The following is an 18,680-nucleotide window of genomic DNA, read 5'->3' as shown; positions in this document are numbered from 1 at the left end:
ATATATATATATATATATATATATATATATATATATATATATATATATATATATATATATATATATATATATATATATATATATATATATTGTTCAAACACTAGATTGTTATATTTCGTTGGAAAGGTCTTCAATTCAGTATTTTAAAAGTGAAATTAACAGAATTGAACAATTTTACAAAAAGGTACAGCATTTTAAGTACTGATTTTTTGATATATGGATTTCTTAAAAAGAATGTCATTAAATTTGAAATCTTTTTTAACTTAAATTGTCATAACTTTGTCAATTCTTATCGAAATATATTCAACTTAGTATCAAAAGAAAGGTCTTACAAAGGGCAACATCTATATACAAAGTATGTACAAATGGCGCTAGAGGGGCGTCTAAAAACACTTTAATATCTCAAAAAATGTCAATTTTTGAAAAGAAAATATCAAAATTTTATTGAAATTTAAAATTTTATCTGTATTTTTTAATATATTCTAACAGGGTGCTATCAAATATGATTTACATACTTTAGGTTGATAGGCTAGAAGTCCTTTGGGTACACCCTCTATAGCTGTAGCTGCACCCTCAACCTATTATCAAGGTAATAACTTTGTATTTTCATATATAAATGCATACATTTTAACATCAAAAGAAAGAATTTCAGGAATAGGAACGAAGAGGGAACAAAGGCGTACTATTTAGAAGCTCTCCACGACTCACACCTTGGTTATGGTGGGTTAAAACTCAAATAATGTTTTTTTGTAAAAATAAATATTTATATAAAACACAAGTTTTACATTAAAAAAAAAAAACAACTCATAACTATATACAAAAACTTAATATACAAAAAGACTATATACAAATATAAACATCATCAATATATTCATACACACTCTACATACATCTATCAATAGGTGTATATAGATTCACTAAAAAATGAATCTGCATGCTCTTAATAATATAAGTATATGTATAGTTGTTGAAAACGTCACCATTCCTGATTTATCTGCCATCCCTTCTCCCACCAGGAGGTTTGTATTTAAAAAGGCCCAGAGTGGCTCCGACGCTAAACCAAAAAATCACTCCTAGACACGCCTATATTTGATATAAAAAAAAAAATTCATGAGTTTTTCAAAAATGAAAATAAAAAAAAATAAAAAAAAACAGTTAAAGAATTACCAAGGAGGTCTTGGTTTCTACTCTTGGCGCCAGATGGCAGCGATGACGTTAAAGAACCTGGTAGAATTAAATTAGGTTGAATAAAAGTCATAAAAATATATTGTTGACCTGTAAATTTATTTTATAAAACAAACAAATAAAGTAACAAATAAAATACCGGACTGCAGTAAATGCTCTCCAGCAGCTAAATTAATAAAAAGTATAAATCTATTTCACCTCAATTAACAATTTATTGTTCAAATTAACGTAACATTTATTAAAACAATAAAAATCCTACCAAGAATTTTCTTTCTTTCAGCTGAAAATAAAAAAATTTTGAAATTATATATATTTAGTATAAATTCATTAAAAAAAAGAGTTACAACATCATTTAAATATATTTACCAAGTTCCTCTCTTTTGCAGGCTAAAAAATACAAATTTTAATGAAACATAGGTAGTATTACAGCTTTTAGTTAAAAACTAATTAGCTAATTCTAAAATTAAAATGAAATATTTTTACCAATCTGCTGCTTTATTGCCGCTAAAATAAAAGTTAAATCAAAAGAGTCAATATTTTTTATCATGAAATATTAGAAAAAAACAGGGAAAATCAAAGACTTATACCTTTTCTAAGCTAAAATTCTTTTTTTGCTAAACACAGATCAACTATTTTAATACACTGTATAACAACAAACTTTTTCACAAAAGGTTTAAACAGATTTTATATCTTAAAATATACCTTTTTCATTCTATTCTTCTAGATATAAAAACTATAATTTAATCTTGTTGATTTCAAATGAAGCAATTTATGAGTACAAAAATAAAAGATTGAAAAATAAAGAAAAGATGAAGAAAATTAGCAATAACCTATTTACAAGAATCAACAATTCTTACTGAAAATAAGACATTTTTCAACTGTATCATTTTATCATGTTTTATTATTTACCTTTAAAAACTTTATAAAATAAAAAAATGGCATATAAAAAACAAAATGGCAAGATAGCTTTTAACATATACATATATTTAATATCTAATACAGTGTAAAAAATAAAAAAATCTTACAATATATCCTTAAAAATCAGCAGGTTAAATTGAGAAACTGACATAAGTGCGCAAAAAGAAATTGCCATCACTGGCATTAGGGCAAGTTTTTATAAATGCAAACTTGAAAAGTTCACAAAAAAGTAAAGCACATAAGATGATGAGTAAAAAGTTTGGTAGTAAAATAATGAAGAAAAAAAGTACATACAAAACTGATAAAAAGACATACTCTCATCAAAATTTACATATATATGCTTTAAATTTTGGTTGGGGAAGACTGTTTATTCATTTTCTTATGTTTCTTTATTAAAAAAAAGTCAAAACTGTTTGGCTTACATGCCAGACCGCACTTATAAAATTAAATTTCACTCTTATGGAGGAATTCACAGTTAGGAAATTCATTTTTTAACAGTCGTCGAATTATAATCTTCCAGTGTCTCTTGGTCTGAATATATGAACAAATGTATAGATAAACTGATATATACTCTTCATCGGTATAATCATTATAGTAGAAAAAGAATTTTAAAGAAAATTAACAAATAATAAGTGTAATTAAATCACCTAAGAAACATTAACAAGTAAAACAAACAATAGTGAACAACAAGATTGACTAAATTAATTATACTCAATAATTACATAATGGAAGTAATTATTTTCTGGTAAATAACAAAATGACAAAACAAAACCTACGTGATAATGACTAATTTTTAAAATTTAATTTAAAAGATACTAATTTTTTCACAACAAATTCATTCACTAATATATTTTTTATAAAATAAACACTCGGGAAACACTAGCGTTGAATATGATAAACTTACTTAGATAAAGAGAAAAGTATTGTTGTTTATATTGTGTATTCTTGTGTAAACATACTGTAAAAAAATTTAAAAAAATTATTTAATTTAAATTTTCAATTTAAATTAAATAATTTTTTATTTAAATGGACATTTTACAAGCATTGATTTAGCCCTCCGTTGGGTGCAGCCAATTTGTAACTTGAGAGGGCATGTTGTATCAAATCATACAACACGTCTGAAACTGTTTTAATAAGATTACAGTCGTCCCCCGGTTAACGAACCCCCCTGTTAGCGAACTTTCGGTTTACGAACCGAAAGTTTGCCCAAAATCCTCCCCCGGTTAACGAACCGGAACTCGGTTAACGAACCGGGACCGCCAAATGGCGTGCACACGCGCGTGAAGGTCGGGCGCGCCGTCCAGCATTTCCCCCTCAGTTTTGTGAGTGTCATGGAAGCCTGGGAGGTGAATGGTTGTGCTGGGTGTGCTTTTGTTGTTTCATTTTTTTCTTTTCTTGTTTCACTAATATTTTTCATGCATTTTTGTGCTTTTTTCTAGGTTTTTTTCCCACTTGCGATTTTTTCGATTTTGCGATTTTTCAAAATGTCAAATTTTTGGTAAAAATTTGACAAGCAATTTTCTTGTTGAATTTTCATTTTTTGATAAGCAATGTTCATGTTCAATTTTTAGTTTTTTCTAAAACTTTGACAAGCAATTTTCATGCACAATTTCAATTTGTTTCAATTTTTAAAAGTGCATAAATCTCAGGTTTCAATCATTTCACCTTTGCCTATTTTATTTATCAAGTTAGACAATTTTTTGAATTTTTTCCCCCATTATTTCGGCAAAATCCACCAATTAAAAATTTTTTAATGGCGGCCTATGGGAAAACGCGTTTCGGTTAACGAACTTTTCGGATAACGAACTAGTTCGTACTCCGAATTAAGTTCGTTAACCGGGGGACGACTGTAATACATTACAAAATAAAAATTAAAAAAAAGCAATTGGGTAATAGAAATTAGAACCATTAAAAAAGGTGTTATAATTATAAAACATACTCTAACATTCGATAGCGGAATTTCAGTGGACCTATATAGGCATTTTGAGTTGACGACTTTAGTTTTGTTCATTGGTTACTTAGTTACCATTAGTGGCAGCCGCTAAAAATGGCTAGCTGATCATTAGCCACTGTTAACATGTCTGATAATTATCGGCTTGCCATTTATAGCAGCTGCAACTAGTGATTTCGCCGGTTATTCGTTTGGAAAAACGGTTAACCGTCACTATTAACTGACTATTCGTTTTTGAATGAAGTTCTTATTTTTTGGTAATAGTGCACACATGCATTGTATGTATTATGATAATGTAATTAATTTATTATATATTTTGCTGTTAATCATAATGCATAATAAATAAATTGTTTTTCTTAAGTTTACTGAAAACAGTATATTACACTCGGCTTGGTCGGGAAAGGCCTGCGATCATACTCTTATCTTGACCACGCATAAAATATTTAGTTGCGACATTGATGTTTTGAGAACATTCAAGTTTAAGTAGGTTTCCATGTTTGTCCGCATAACAATTAATTTTTAAAATATACGCTAAAAAATTAACTTAACAACTTCAATCTTTACTAATCAATAACCATGAGCGAGACTAGGTTTTTTCAAACCGAGACGAGACCGAGACGAGAAGTTAGTACTTCTCGTGAGACCGAGAACAAAACGAGACGAGAAATTTAACAATTTTTGAAAACAAATTTATTAAAGTCCAACTAAAAAAAAAAAATGTAAACATGGTTTTGACAAATAGACACAAATGACATTTGTCAAATGTAAACAACTTTTTCAAATATTAATTCAGAATTTTTTTGCCAAACTTTTCCAACAAGACAAGGTTTTCTCTGATTTAGATGATTTGTTCTACTTTTTCTGGGTGTAAGTTGTGTCTGAATGATCGGACGACATTTCTACCTGAGCTAAAAACTCTCTCTGATTTAGTTGAACTTGCTGGAATAGCTAAAATTTGTTTAGCTAATGAAGAGAGTTCTGGCAATGTATTTGAATGCAATTTTCACCAATCAAGAATCGGAAAGTCTTTTTTGGCATCAGGGAGATATTCATAATGGCACATTTCGCTCAAAATAGGATTCAGTTCAAATGTTGACTCTTGTGTTTCAAGTCTAACGTTTAACTTGCCCTTCAGTTTTGAATTAGGGAACAAATCTGCTGAAAGGACTCTGGCAACAGGTTGGCACTCAACATTATCCTTAACCTGTGAGGCTAACCATTCTTTTGTTGTTTGAAATTTTTTGAAGAGCTTCAAGTGAAGTCCCTTCAAAGCAGGATTTAAGTAGTTTGCTGCAGTACTAAATAAGTTTCCAGTGTGACAAAGAGGAAATCTTTTCTCAATGCAGCTTTTCAAGTTTTTTGCATACAAGACACCGTAGCCATTTTTTCCATCCGTCTCAATAAATTGATCAATTTTGTCATGGATTAAATAAAGAGAATCGGCGACAATGTTAATTGTTGGAATAGACTCAGCCGACCACGTTTCTGTAGCTTTTTTAAATGGTGCCAAAAGTTCTACTGCTCCCTCGATTGATTTCCACTGTGATGCACTGATGGTCTTTGAAGAAAAAATATCTTCATTTGCACATAAGCTGATAATTGCACTCTTTAGATGTAGGACAGAAGCTATGCAATCTAGTTCACTATTCCATCTTGTGTCAACAGATTGGCGTAACTGTCTAAAATTGATTCCTTGAGCGTCTAATTCTGATTCAAGCAACTCTACTGCAACTGTTGACTGGTGAGTTAAAGAAGCCAAAACTTTGCATGTTTTCAACGCATCATCCATTCCAGCAGTCATTCCAAATGAGTCTCGAACTGCACATTGCAAAATATGATTATTGCACAAGTATTGGTCAAGGCGCTTTTACAATTTGACTGCAAGTTTCATGTTTCTTGCCTGGTCGTTCACGCAGTACATTGGCAAATCAGCAGGAAAATTTAGTTCTTCTAAGAAAGAATCCAGCTTTCCTTCAATTAAGATAACTGTGTGTTTGCCTGGGAACTGATGAACATGGGGTGTCCATTGATATAGTCTACAATTTTCGTCAATAGCATGAAAAGTCTAAGAGATGTAGCTGTCCTGAGCTCTAGAAGTCCAAAGGTCAGAAGTAAATGCAGCACTTTTTAGATTTGGCGTAATCTCCGTTATTATGCTCTTCATTCCAGCTTGAACTTCTCTTGACCGAATTGATAGCTTTCTTGAATATGTTGTTCTGTGATGAAGGCTCAGTTTAGGGTTTGCAATGTCAAACAATTTCTTGAAACCTCTTCCTTCGACTGCTGAAAAGGATGCCAGATCAGTGCAAAAGTAATCCAGCATTGCAGAGTCAAACTGTTTTTGAATGGAATTGTCTTTGTCATATTTGGACTTTGTTTCAAGCATTTCGACCATGGTTTGTAGTTTCTTCTTAGGAGGAGGAAGAAGAGAGTCGTCAGTTTTTTCAGAATACTCAACGATATCTTGGCTCTGTTTTTTTTCGAGGTGACGATGAAGTCCGCTTGTGTTTCCATCAATTATTTTCGAAGACTTTTTGCACGCCTTGCATTCAGCACCGTCACTTGTTTTTTGAAAATATCTCCAGATTTTGTTTTTTCTTGGTGACATTTTTGATCGTTGAAATGAGGCAAGAATATTAGATTTTAAAAAAAAAATCTAATTAAAAAATCTAGTTAAAAATTTAATTTGTTTTTGTCAAAAACAAATTAATTTTTTAATTAGATTTATTAAAATCGCGGAGTCAAAATAATAAATAATTAAAAAAACAAATTATAAAGCATTTTGTAAATTGTAATAATTTTTAATTTGGAAAATAATATAATATTTAAGTCTCGTTCTACTTCTCGCGAGAATTTTCTATTTCTCGTTTCTCACGAAAAGTCCCGTTTCTCACAAGAAACGAGAACGAGACGAGATCTCGCTCATGGTTACTAATCAAATATTTTTATATTGATTTTTATATTTTATATATATAATTTTTTTATATAAAAATATTTCAATATTAGCGAATGTTTTAAAAGCATTCGCTACTATTTGATTATTTGAAAAAACACTCTATTAGTAAAGATTAAAGTTATGAAGTTAATTTTCAGCGTGTATTTTAAAAACTAATTGTTATGCGGAAAAACATGGAAATATACTTAAACAAGAATGTTCTCAAAACATCTTGTTGTGAAAAGAATATTCGCGAACACTAAAAACCCGCCAAATCTACAAACAAAGAAATTCTATTGGTTAAAAAAATACGCCGACTAGGGGAATTAAAGTTCCAGAGTATTCCGAAGAATTTTTCTTAAAAATTGTTTTATTGATATTTGATAAGTTTTCGTCGAGATTTCTATTGAAAATTGTTATAAGAATATATCAAACAAATTTTATTTTAATACTTTGACTTATTCGGAATGAATAAATTTAATACTTTGGCTTATTTAATACTTTGGCTTATTCGGAATAAATGAATTTAATACTTTATAACGAATGAAAAGTCAACAAAAATGTTAATGTCAAACTTTACAAAGTTGCCCAAAAGATCATAAAAAACGTAAGTTAATGTAATACATTTATAATGTACACATTGTTCAACTATCGTCATTGTTATTCGTCAGTTTGACATGGTTACTGATTTGCATTTCTTCATCTTCATCATCATTTTCATCAACCAAGTTTCCCAAACGCATCTCTGAATTTTCGTATAGAAAAAACAGCATCTCTGCATGTTCAGGCGTTAGTTGATACCTTTTCTATGTTATGACATTTCCTTAAGTTGAAAATACTCGCTCGGACAGCTGGTAGCTGTGATGCAGAAAAGTTGTGCAGCCAACCTGGAGAAAAAGGGAAAACGAGAACTGTTTGACTTCCACCACATTAATGGATCTCCTGTGAGTGGTACAGCAGCTTCTGCAATATAAATTTGCATATCCTGTCTAAAATTGGGTTGAGGTGAAGTGGTAATTGTGCTTGGCTTGTAAATTCGTGAAAACAAGTCCACTTTTGTTTTCTTCTTTTTGGTGGCTGCAGGGCTAGCAACTTGTGGCTGCAATGTGGTGTACAACTCTTCTGAATACATTATTAAACTGACTTTGTCTTCGGCAGTCAAAAATGGAAGAATTTTGAATCGAGGATCCAGGAGGGCAGCAACCATGCCTAAATAGCGAGGAAAGTCATTGCCAACCAAACTAAAGCGTTGGTATATTTCGCTAACAAGCTTTTTGTTTCAGATGTACAGCAGCCCACGTGTCGTCCCCCTCATCCGGCTTTAGGAAATCTAGCAATCCGAATAATGCTGGATAAATCGCTGAGTATGTAACATACCGCTGGGCACTCCAGAAAGTTACCTGATCCGCAAATGGTTTCGAAACCTCTGTTAAGGAGATATTCATAAAGAAGTGCATATGGGAGAGTGGAGCAAGCAGTAAATTCTGCTGCTCCACCTGATCTCACAATCTATGATAGGATGATCAGGCTGGGGAAGCCTGGATGCTGGAGTTTGATTGTAGTTAGCATTCCTCTTGATCTCATCCTTCTGAATTTGTTTGAGGACATTCCAGGAAGGATTCGAACTTTTAAAGAACTTTGCCACTCTTCTGATGGCCGCCAGCGCACTTATCGCTGTCTGGACAGCGTTGATGCTGTCATTTATGAGTAATTGGCTTGTGTGCCCGACACACCGTACCACATGCTGCACACGTTTGCTTGAGTTTTGTGCTAGCACAATGTTTGCGCCATTATCTGACACCACTGCAAAGACTTCTGGAATTTGCCAAGCATCCATTGCTTCCACCAGATGTGCCTGTAGGTTGACACTTGTGTGACGCTCCTGAGAGTGGATCGGGTTGATTACATAACTGACAAGGTTCCGGTTCTTGTCAATCAAATGTATTGAAACCACTGTAAAGCTTTCATTTGAATTTGATGTCCATGCATCTGTTGTCAGGCAAGGATATAAGTTCATTTGTCCCATAATTTCCTGCACCTCGGCATAAATGGATGCCTTTCTTTCTTGAAAGTGCTAAGTTATTCGTGTGACAACTGATGTTTATCCTATCATTGGAGCACCTGCAATTAATTTAAGTAACCAGGATTATTACTATCATATTAATATCGCCAAAGTAAGTTGTCACTAACACTCTATCTGGCCCAGATAGAGGGTTAGTGATAATTAAAAATATGTCATTAACGCATTCATGACTAGATGATGTATTGTAATTGTTGTTAACCAGGACCGGATAAGAGGTGACGCAGTCGCATCGGTCTCCGTGCTAGAAAGGGCCCTATGTAGACCGATATTACGTTCAGACATTAGCATTTTTTTCGCGTCGGGCCTTAAATTATCTACTAAGTAATATTGGCAATGACATATATGTATATATATATATATATATATATATATATATATATATATATATATATATATATATATATATATATATATATATATATATATATATATATATATATATATATATATATATATATATATATATATATATAAAAGTAAGATGAAAAAAAACAACTTTCGTCAAATAATAATAATAGTAATAATAATGACAATAATAATAAAAAAATAATAATATGGAAAAACATCTTTTTTAATCGCCAGTGTCATATTGGGAAAGAAAGAATCTGTTTCTATGTCTACACTTAGAAACAATCTCACTCCTTTTATTCAATAAATTAGTATTTTTTATAATATAGAATTTCATATTTTTCGGTGAGACATAATTTGCAAGATTTAGATGTTGGATTATATGCTTTACATCGCCTGAGAATTTTCCACTTAACTATAGGGACTAAATTAGCTTCTTTTAACTTCCATACATGTTTTGAGAGTTCAGTATCATTTTTGTATTTAGAGATGTTAAATGATTTAACGTGATTAGCGTATCTTAATTTAAAAGGAGTCTCACTTATCCCATTATTTTTCATTAGAAGATGAATCAGTTGTAACAGTTGCTTGATATACAATGTTGCTTTTAAATATTTATTAAACAACGGACAGAGATTTTTATTATAGCAGTTACAGTCCTGTTGATTAAGGTTTGTATTGTTGCATAAAATGTATTTGTTGTGTGAATTTATAATAGATTTTACACTTGGCATACAACTGTAGCTAACTTTGACTGTGTTCCTGTTAAAGATTTTATGCAGTTTATTATTATTAGGAAAATGTTTGTCAATAAGTTTCAAAAAACATTTTCCCACGTTGGTGCTAACGTTTTTATTAATGGAGGGTTAAACCAAATGATGTTGCGGGCTCTGTTCCGTTTTGGAGTTGATATTGTTATAGGATTATATGTTAGACTATATTTATAACCAGACTTTAATAAAGCTTCGTTATATAGAGGAATAGTATTTTGAAATATTTCTTTGTTAGATGAATTTGTAAACAATCTAAGTTCAATCGAACATGGTATTTGTTTTAATATACTTTGCGGGTGATTTGAATCAGCATGGATGTAATTTAATGTATTATCAGGTTTGAAATAAGGTTTAAAAGTGCAGTCACTAAGATTTAGAGTCACGTCAAGGTAGTTAACGATTTTCATGTTGCATTGTATAGAAATCCGTAAGCCATTGCATTTAAATATTTCGACAATATGCTTTTTTATTTTTTCCATTTGAGAGCCGCTTTTATTACTAAAAACTGCCGAGCCATCGTCACGGTATAAATATTCCTACCAGCTCACAAACCTCTGCACCGTCGAACGCTCCCATGGAAACATCAAATAAACCACTTGATTGCTTTATCCAAACTTGATCATTATTAAAAAGCAAAGACTTTCTTGCATGAAAAATTAGTGATATGTTTTCTTTATTTAATGTTAGGTTTTGCTTCGCAAAATTGATAGAGTTTTTAAGAAGTGTTTCACTGATAGAAGGGTAGAAGCCAAATAGAATATCAAAAACTAAAAATTTATAAAGGTGTTTATCTTTTATGGTCTTAAACCAATCGATAACATTTCGAGTGTTTTTCCATTGATTTAATTGTAAAATATTTCTTAGGTCTGTATTAATTTTAGACAGAATATCTTTACTAATTCTACCAACCTCGTTTTTAGCAGGATTCAATAAACGGACAGTCGGATTGTTTTCAAAGTTATCTTTATGGTCTTTTAAAGTGATAAAACAATCGGAAGATGTGTTAATGTCAATTTTATTGAAAACTTCATGATTTTTCAAAAGACGTTTACTTTCTAGATTTACTTTATTTATTATGTTTGAGTTGGATAGTTTGTAGTTTGAAGTGATGGCATTTCTTAACAAGTGGTTGTAATCATTCTTCGATAAATTGTAAGTTAGGTTAGATTTTCGAATACCGTTTATATCTTTTTTTAATTTATTTTGGAAACTGCTGTACACCTTTCGAAACTTAATGTGTTTTACAAGATCAATGAGTTCATTCTCAAAAGCTATCATTTCTGTAATTTGTTTTGGATGATTAGATGTTTTTAATCCGTAGTTAAAATAAAAATTGTTCTTACTATTTGAACTCTTGTTTAAAAAGAAAAACGCTTTCCATCGCATTCTTTTAATTAATGTTTCAGTTTTATCCAATAACTGTATTTTGAAGTCTTTAATGGATGGTATCGGAATGTTCTTGACTGAATATCCGAAGTCTATTTTTTCCATCACATATGCGACTTGATTAGAGTGCTCAACGTATGGAGCAAAAATAATGTTGTTTTGATTATGTAATAATAATCAATTTTTTCGATTTTTCGATCTTTTATATTATTACTATTATTATTATTTGACGTCAGAACTCATTCCATTGTTGTTTTCTTTAACTTTGTAACGGTTTCTTAATTGTATTTTTGAACGGTTTTTTCTTGATTTAAATATATGGCTGATGAGTGCCGCAAACGGCATGAAACTTTAAGTACCGTAAAAAAGTTGTTTTTTTTCATCTTACTTTTTTATTTATTGATCTATTTTGTGATTATTTCACTTTATATTGATCACTCTCAAATCGAAAAAATTGATTATTATTACATAATCAAAACAACAATATATATATATATATATATATATATATATATATTATATATATATATATTTAAATATATATATATATATATATATATATATATATATATATATATATATATATATATATATATATTTTATTGTGGTTCACGCACCTGGATACAAAAATTGTGACAAAACCGATGGGACGCAGATCCTGAATGCATATCATTGCCAACTTATTGCGGTACTCTTCCTTTTTTTCTCGATTCATTACCACAGTCGTTTTGTTAAAATATTTTTAAAACAGTCGTTGTGTTAAAATTAACACATTCGTTGTGTTAACATTAACACAGTCGTTGTGTTAAAATATTTTAAAATAGTTATCAAGCTTTTTCCCATGTTTCTCCTAGCACTAGATGTTGAACCCGCACCAGATGTCCCAGCAACCAGATTTGGAGGATGATGCAATTTCAGGTGATTCTGCATTGCAGACGTACTCCCTCCTTTGCATGATATTGTCTCCCCACATACATCGCACAAAGCAACATTATCTTATATTATATAATATGCATATTCATGTAATTAAGTTTTGTTATTAGGAAGTTGAAGTTAAACCTAAAACTTTCGTTAAAACTTTTTAACTTTTTAGCTTTTTGAGTTTATCATTAAAAAAACTTATTATAATTTAATAAAATATTATTAGATATTATAAAATATTTATAAAGTCATCATTAATTGCAAAAATTAGAAATATTTATAAAGTCATAATTAATTGTGAAAATTTATTATTAAACTCTTTCGCTATCAGCCACTATAATCAAAAAAACTTCGCTGTTAACGCACATTTTTTACAATAAAATTTGGATGACATTACACTGAAAACTAATTGAAATTCGAATTGTAAACTTCGTTGAAAGCTTAACAATTAAACTTAATTTATGTAACTTTTTAACACGTTTTATTTAACAACAAGAAATGCAAAGTGCTGAAAGCAATTGTTTTTATAAATAATAACTAATCCAAACTCATTACAAATATAATAAAAATATTTTTTTTAAAAACTAGTTACTTACCTAAACTCTTATACGCTTCTACAAGTTAAGTTTACCGTTGAAATACGAAAGCCACTCATAGACGTAATAATCGATTTTATATAATGTTATTTCTTATATCCTAGTAGCAAGATATATTGGTGCAATATTGGGTATCTTGGCTAATATCGGACAATATTGCGACAATAATGGTAAAAAGTATTGCGCCTATATTGACATACCAATATTGGAAAGTATATGCATGCTAATATTGTTTCTATATTGTTTGTCCGATATTAGAATGCCAATATTGGAGTTGTATTGGCATGCTCATACTGGCAAATATTGATATGCCAATTTTGTCTCATTAGCTTTTTAATATTGACATATCTTTGTAGTTATACGCGTACGTAACAAAATTTGTTAAGTAAATAAATTGTCTTGATATTTTTTCGTTAATTATAGGTTTTTATTAGATTTTTAACTGCAGTAATTACTCTGAGAAATCTTTTTATAGAATTCCTTAGGTTTTAAACCATATTAAATCAGCAATTCAAAAAATTATTTTAATCTTAGTAGCGTTACCTTTTGTTTTAGTTTTACTTGGTAAAGTTTTTGCCTTTTTAAGTTTTTATAAACCCACAATTAAAAATGTATATGAAATTTCAACCATTGTTGTTCTTAATAACCTACAGGTCTATCTAATGATAAACTTAAGTAAATTTTTTGCGCCGAATCTCATTTTATTTTAACGATACGTGCGTTGTCGTGTGAGCCTGTTTATAAATATAAAGATATTTATATGCATTTGCTGTATTCGTTCTGAAATAACTTTCTTTAAACTTCATGCTTTAATCATTGATTACAAAAAAATAAATATATGTGTTGACGTTATATTGCAGTTCATATACATTATTATAGCCAATATTGTAAATCAATATTGACTCTATATATCAAAATGAGGGCATTTTATATTGGTGCAAGATTGTTAACAATATTTAGCCAATATTGAGATCAATATTGTACCAACATATATTGAGATCAATATTGTACCAACAAAAAAATTATGTGTCTATAATAAAAATTAATGTACAAAAAAGAATATTAATTCGTTTTTGCGAAGCATACTCGAGTGTTACTACCAGCGTCTTGCAGTAAAAATTTAACAAAAATCAAAAGCCGCTGTCAGCGTCAGCTTGCTTATAGTTGAGTCTAAATTTAAGTAATTTTTTTTTCATTTTTAAATTTATTTCTTTTTGAATCATCTTTTGTATTTTAATATAAACTTGTAAATATTAAGACAAATTCAAAAAATTTAAAATCCGGTTTTTATTATTCGAATATCGATACTTGATATTCGAAAGGAAATCCGGATATCCGACTATCCGGTTAACCGGCGAAATCACTAGCTGCAACTAATGGTCTACTAAATAACGATGAGCAAAACTCCATTAAATCTCTTAAAAAATGCCTATATAAGTCTACTGCAAATCCACTTAAACTTTGTTTGCTGGGAAGTCTAAAGATTATTAAAAAATTAAAAAAATTAAAAAGTATGAATATTTTTAAATCTAAAAAAGTAACATTTAAAGGCCTATTGTATCTATTTAAACAAAACGATAAAAAAGACCAAAAAGAGTTATTTTATTAAGCTTTTTAAAATAAAACTAAAGAGAAAGGAAAAAACCAGGCTACTGAAAAGCAGAACACCTAATCATTACTAAAAAACTGGAACAAGATATTAATGATTGGCTTGTAGCAATTTGAACAACCAGGACCGCTGGAGTGTTAAATACTTTTGTCTTGGCTTGAAGTAAATGATTAAAATAAAAAATTCTATTAATGAAACTATATAATAATCATTTTTAACAATAGACACCACGTGAAGGTAAGCTAGAGCCGTCTATCAAAAAAAGCGCAAGTCAATGCTTGCTTATGCTAACTAACTTACATCCCATAAATGGAAGCCAAGATAGCTTACGAACTAAAACTAAAATAAATAAAAAATGCACTAGTATGATTTGTATAGTTATAGGGGAGTGTGTGTATGAAAGAGCCAATTTTAAAATGGCGTGAAAAAAACTCAATTGTGTTTTTTTTTTTTTTAGTTCAATAATTACATTATTGGGTAATATTTTAAAACTAAAATAAATCGGATAACAATGCTAATAATCTATCATACACCTGTTTTAAAAAAAGAAAGAAAACAGCTCTTTCATAACATTGTGTCAATGAAATAGCCACCTCTATGCCATGAATAAGCCGTAACTTTTTTCGAACGACTATCAGCCGTAACTTTTTTTTGAACACTATCAAGTCTTTTAAAAATATTAAACTGTTAAATAGACTTCTAAAGATCAGATTGTACTTAATGTTTTATAACTCTATGATGATCAATGATAAAACAAATGATAAAACAGCTTTAATAATAGTTTTACAAATTATTCAAAATCAAAAACTACAAAAACATAAGAAACATTTTTGGCAGAAGAAGTTAATGACACCTTTGAAGCCACAAGATTCTTATATGAATTCCATCGTGACGGAATCACCGATTTGAGCTTATTTTCCACATTTATGTTATAAAAGTAAAAAAAACTGTAATGTGCATATTCTTATTCTATATGATATGTGTTTGTAACACATTGGCCTGAAATACTTCTAATACCAAAAAACTATAAATACATAATAATCATATAATATTAATATAATAATATGCGTGACGGAATCACCAATTTATGGACAAGCATTTTATGGTATATTATAGTAACACATTTATTGCTCTCCTATTTAAATTTACTTAACTTCACAAGTGTATGTGTGTGTTAAAATACATGCCATTTGCAAAAAATTAGAAACAATTATAAATTATTTAGTAGATAACACTATATTTATATTAAAGAATGTGTGACGGAATCACATAAATGGTGTGACGGAATCACTTAAGTTATGTACCAGAAAAAATCTGCGCCTGTACTGATGTGGTGTTTACGGAAACCGTGCATCATTTTAAATAGCTAATTGTTTTAAAATGTCATTGTATGATTTGATGACATTTTATTAAAACAATTAGTTTTAATAAAATGTCATCAAATCAAGATAAGAAGCGAGAAAAAATTTTGCATTTTCTCGTTGAAAATCCTGGTGTATCAAACACAACAATTTCTAAAGAGTTGCAGGTTGCTTTGAGAACTGAGCAGAGCGTTGTAAAACGATTTCAGGACACTGGTACAATCAAAAGAAAATCAGGATGTGGAAGAAAAAAATGTTTTGTCAGACGAGATCCTGGTAAAAAAGTAAAAGATACCTTAAAAAATTATGTGCCAAATAATCTTGTTTGATTATTGACGATAAAACTTATTGTGCTGCATATTTCCGATCTCTTCCAGGACACCAATATTATTCAGCAATTAATCTCAAGAAACTGAATTCCAATTATAAATGCATTCGAATGCAAAAATTTGCTAAAAAATTCTTAGTTTGGCAAGCAATTTGTAAATGTGGTGAAAGAAGCTCTTGTTTTGTGACTACGGGAGTAATTAACACCAAAATATGCATAAAAGAATGCCTCAAGAAACGTCTTGCCGTTTTTAGCAACACACACGGGTAACACATTATTTTGGCCCATTATTTAGCATCATGCCACTACTCTGGGACAACTTTAAAATGGCTTAGAGAACATAAAGTAGATTTCGTTGAAAAATACTGCAATCCACCAAATTGTCCCGAACTACGTCCTATCAAAAGATATTGGGCTCTTGTCAAAAGAATACAATGTAAAAGAAGTCAGAAACATTAAAGATTTCAAAAATAAATGAATTAGAACTACCAAGAAAGTCCAGCCGAAAACCGTGCGAAAGCTGATGTCGAGTGTAAAACGCAAAGTGCGTGCGTTCTCCCGTACAAAACTTTACAAACTTTCTTAAATAAAATTTAAGAATATTAATATATGTACTTTCAAAATATATATAACATTCAATATCAAAATACAATAGTTAAAAAAATATCCTTTAAAATGTCCGCGCAGATATTTTCTGGTACATGTCTTATTAGTCATACTAACAAACAACTACTGTCTACTCACAGTAATATTTCAAAAGGCAAGTCAATAACTTGGCTACAGAACAGTTAACCATTTTTAATCAAATTAGACAATTAGCATTTATTCAATTAATTAATTAACTATTCTACTGTAAATATACAATTAATTAAATCTTGATGGAATTCGTCTTTTACGCTTTAAACCACGACTGCTAACGGTAGGATTATCCATTGGTTCACTGTCTTTCTCAAGAACTGCAGCAATTTCTGTAGCATTCATCTTTTTACTAATAATATAACACACTAATTGTAGTTGCATGGGTAAAGATAAACTCGAGAATTTTCGCAGTATATGCGGCGACGGAATGTTTTTCATGATCACGACAGTCTGAGACAAATCCATCTGCAAGATACAAGATGTACTGTCAGGCAACTGTGCGTCAGCTTTCTGTGATTTGTATCGCTTGTTGACGTTTTATGTAAACATGTTGTAGAAAGGCAATAAGCTGAGATGAGATCAAATCAATTGCATCTTGAATACTACCTTCCTGCAACTCTTTTACTAAATAACTATCATTGTCCTGATTCCACTGATACCAGGTCACTGAATCATTTGTATTCTCAAGTTTACTGGTGAAATTTTCAGTAAAAAGACAAAAATCTTTGCACATACCGCATTTGTTAAACATGCAAGCTTCTTGCTGTGAATTACATACACAATTTGATACAAATTCATCTGAATACGTTGGAAATATTATTTTCCGACGTATTCAGATGAATATGTTTCAAACAAGTATCTTTGGACGCATCGAGGCAAACTTGGATTTTCCGATAATGTAATTTGGAAATTCAGATTTAAAAGTCTGGTATGCTTCAGCAATACAAGATGGCATTTTTGCATTTTAATTTTGCCGCTATTTGAATAAACTGTAACGACGTCTGCCCTTCCGGGCATGATTCGTGGTATACTATCATTGTTATTAAAGTTAGTAACGCATGAGTAATCTGCTGTTGTCACTGATGAAAAACCCTTTACTTCAATATTCAAAATATCACTGGCCAATTTTCGAACTACGGCTGCTTTTTTTCGAGGACTTTTGGGAAGAGCGTTTTTGACTCTCCTACTTGCTTTTCCAAAGGACGATAATGACTTAAGGAAGTTCATTTTTGATTGCAATAAGAGGTGTAGCCAAGGAACGAGATTTATTAACACCCCATTTACGAGTGGCCAGCTTTGGCCACTCGTAAATGGGGTGTTAATAAATTATCAAAATCAGCTGCCTCTTCGTCGTCCATTTCTGAGCGCCGTCTCTTCTTTTGTAAACAATCCTTTGCTCTAGCGGCTTCGAGCAAAGCAGAATTTTCTTTAACTTTTGCACGGTGCATTCACTTTCTTTCGGCAGCACTCTTTGGTGGCATAATATTTTAATTAATAATTAATAAATTATATCTACAATAGAAAATTGATGCATCATAGTTGTAAAGAACAACCCTAATAGTAGATATATTTATTGGCAAATAATATAAAGGTAAAACATTGGAAAACTCCCTACAAATTAAGCATATCAAATTGAAGTTAAAAGTG

At 30.3% G+C, this 18,680-nt stretch overlaps 1 protein-coding gene and 1 long non-coding RNA gene across 2 annotated transcripts; both read right to left on the bottom strand.

Annotated features, from left to right (window-relative positions):
* Positions 1-807: 807 nt before the first annotated feature.
* On the bottom strand, positions 808-1,532 carry LOC136083581 (uncharacterized). Its single transcript, XR_010639920.1, has 3 exons — positions 1,325-1,532; positions 1,168-1,224; positions 808-1,083 (listed from the first exon to the last, which is right to left on the bottom strand). It is a non-coding gene; the product is annotated as an uncharacterized LOC136083581 (long non-coding RNA).
* Positions 1,533-5,057: 3,525 nt separating this feature from the next.
* LOC136082955 (E3 SUMO-protein ligase ZBED1-like) lies at positions 5,058-5,855 on the bottom strand. The gene has a single exon (XM_065802372.1). The coding sequence runs from the start codon at positions 5,853-5,855 to the stop codon at positions 5,058-5,060; it is 798 nt and encodes a 265-aa protein (XP_065658444.1).
* Positions 5,856-18,680: the final 12,825 nt, after the last annotated feature.

The sequence above is a fragment of the Hydra vulgaris genome, chromosome 08, assembly GCF_038396675.1.
Source record: "Hydra vulgaris chromosome 08, alternate assembly HydraT2T_AEP".
Classification (NCBI taxonomy): domain Eukaryota; kingdom Metazoa; phylum Cnidaria; class Hydrozoa; order Anthoathecata; family Hydridae; genus Hydra; species Hydra vulgaris.
This window is presented reverse-complemented; position numbering and strand designations above follow the sequence as displayed.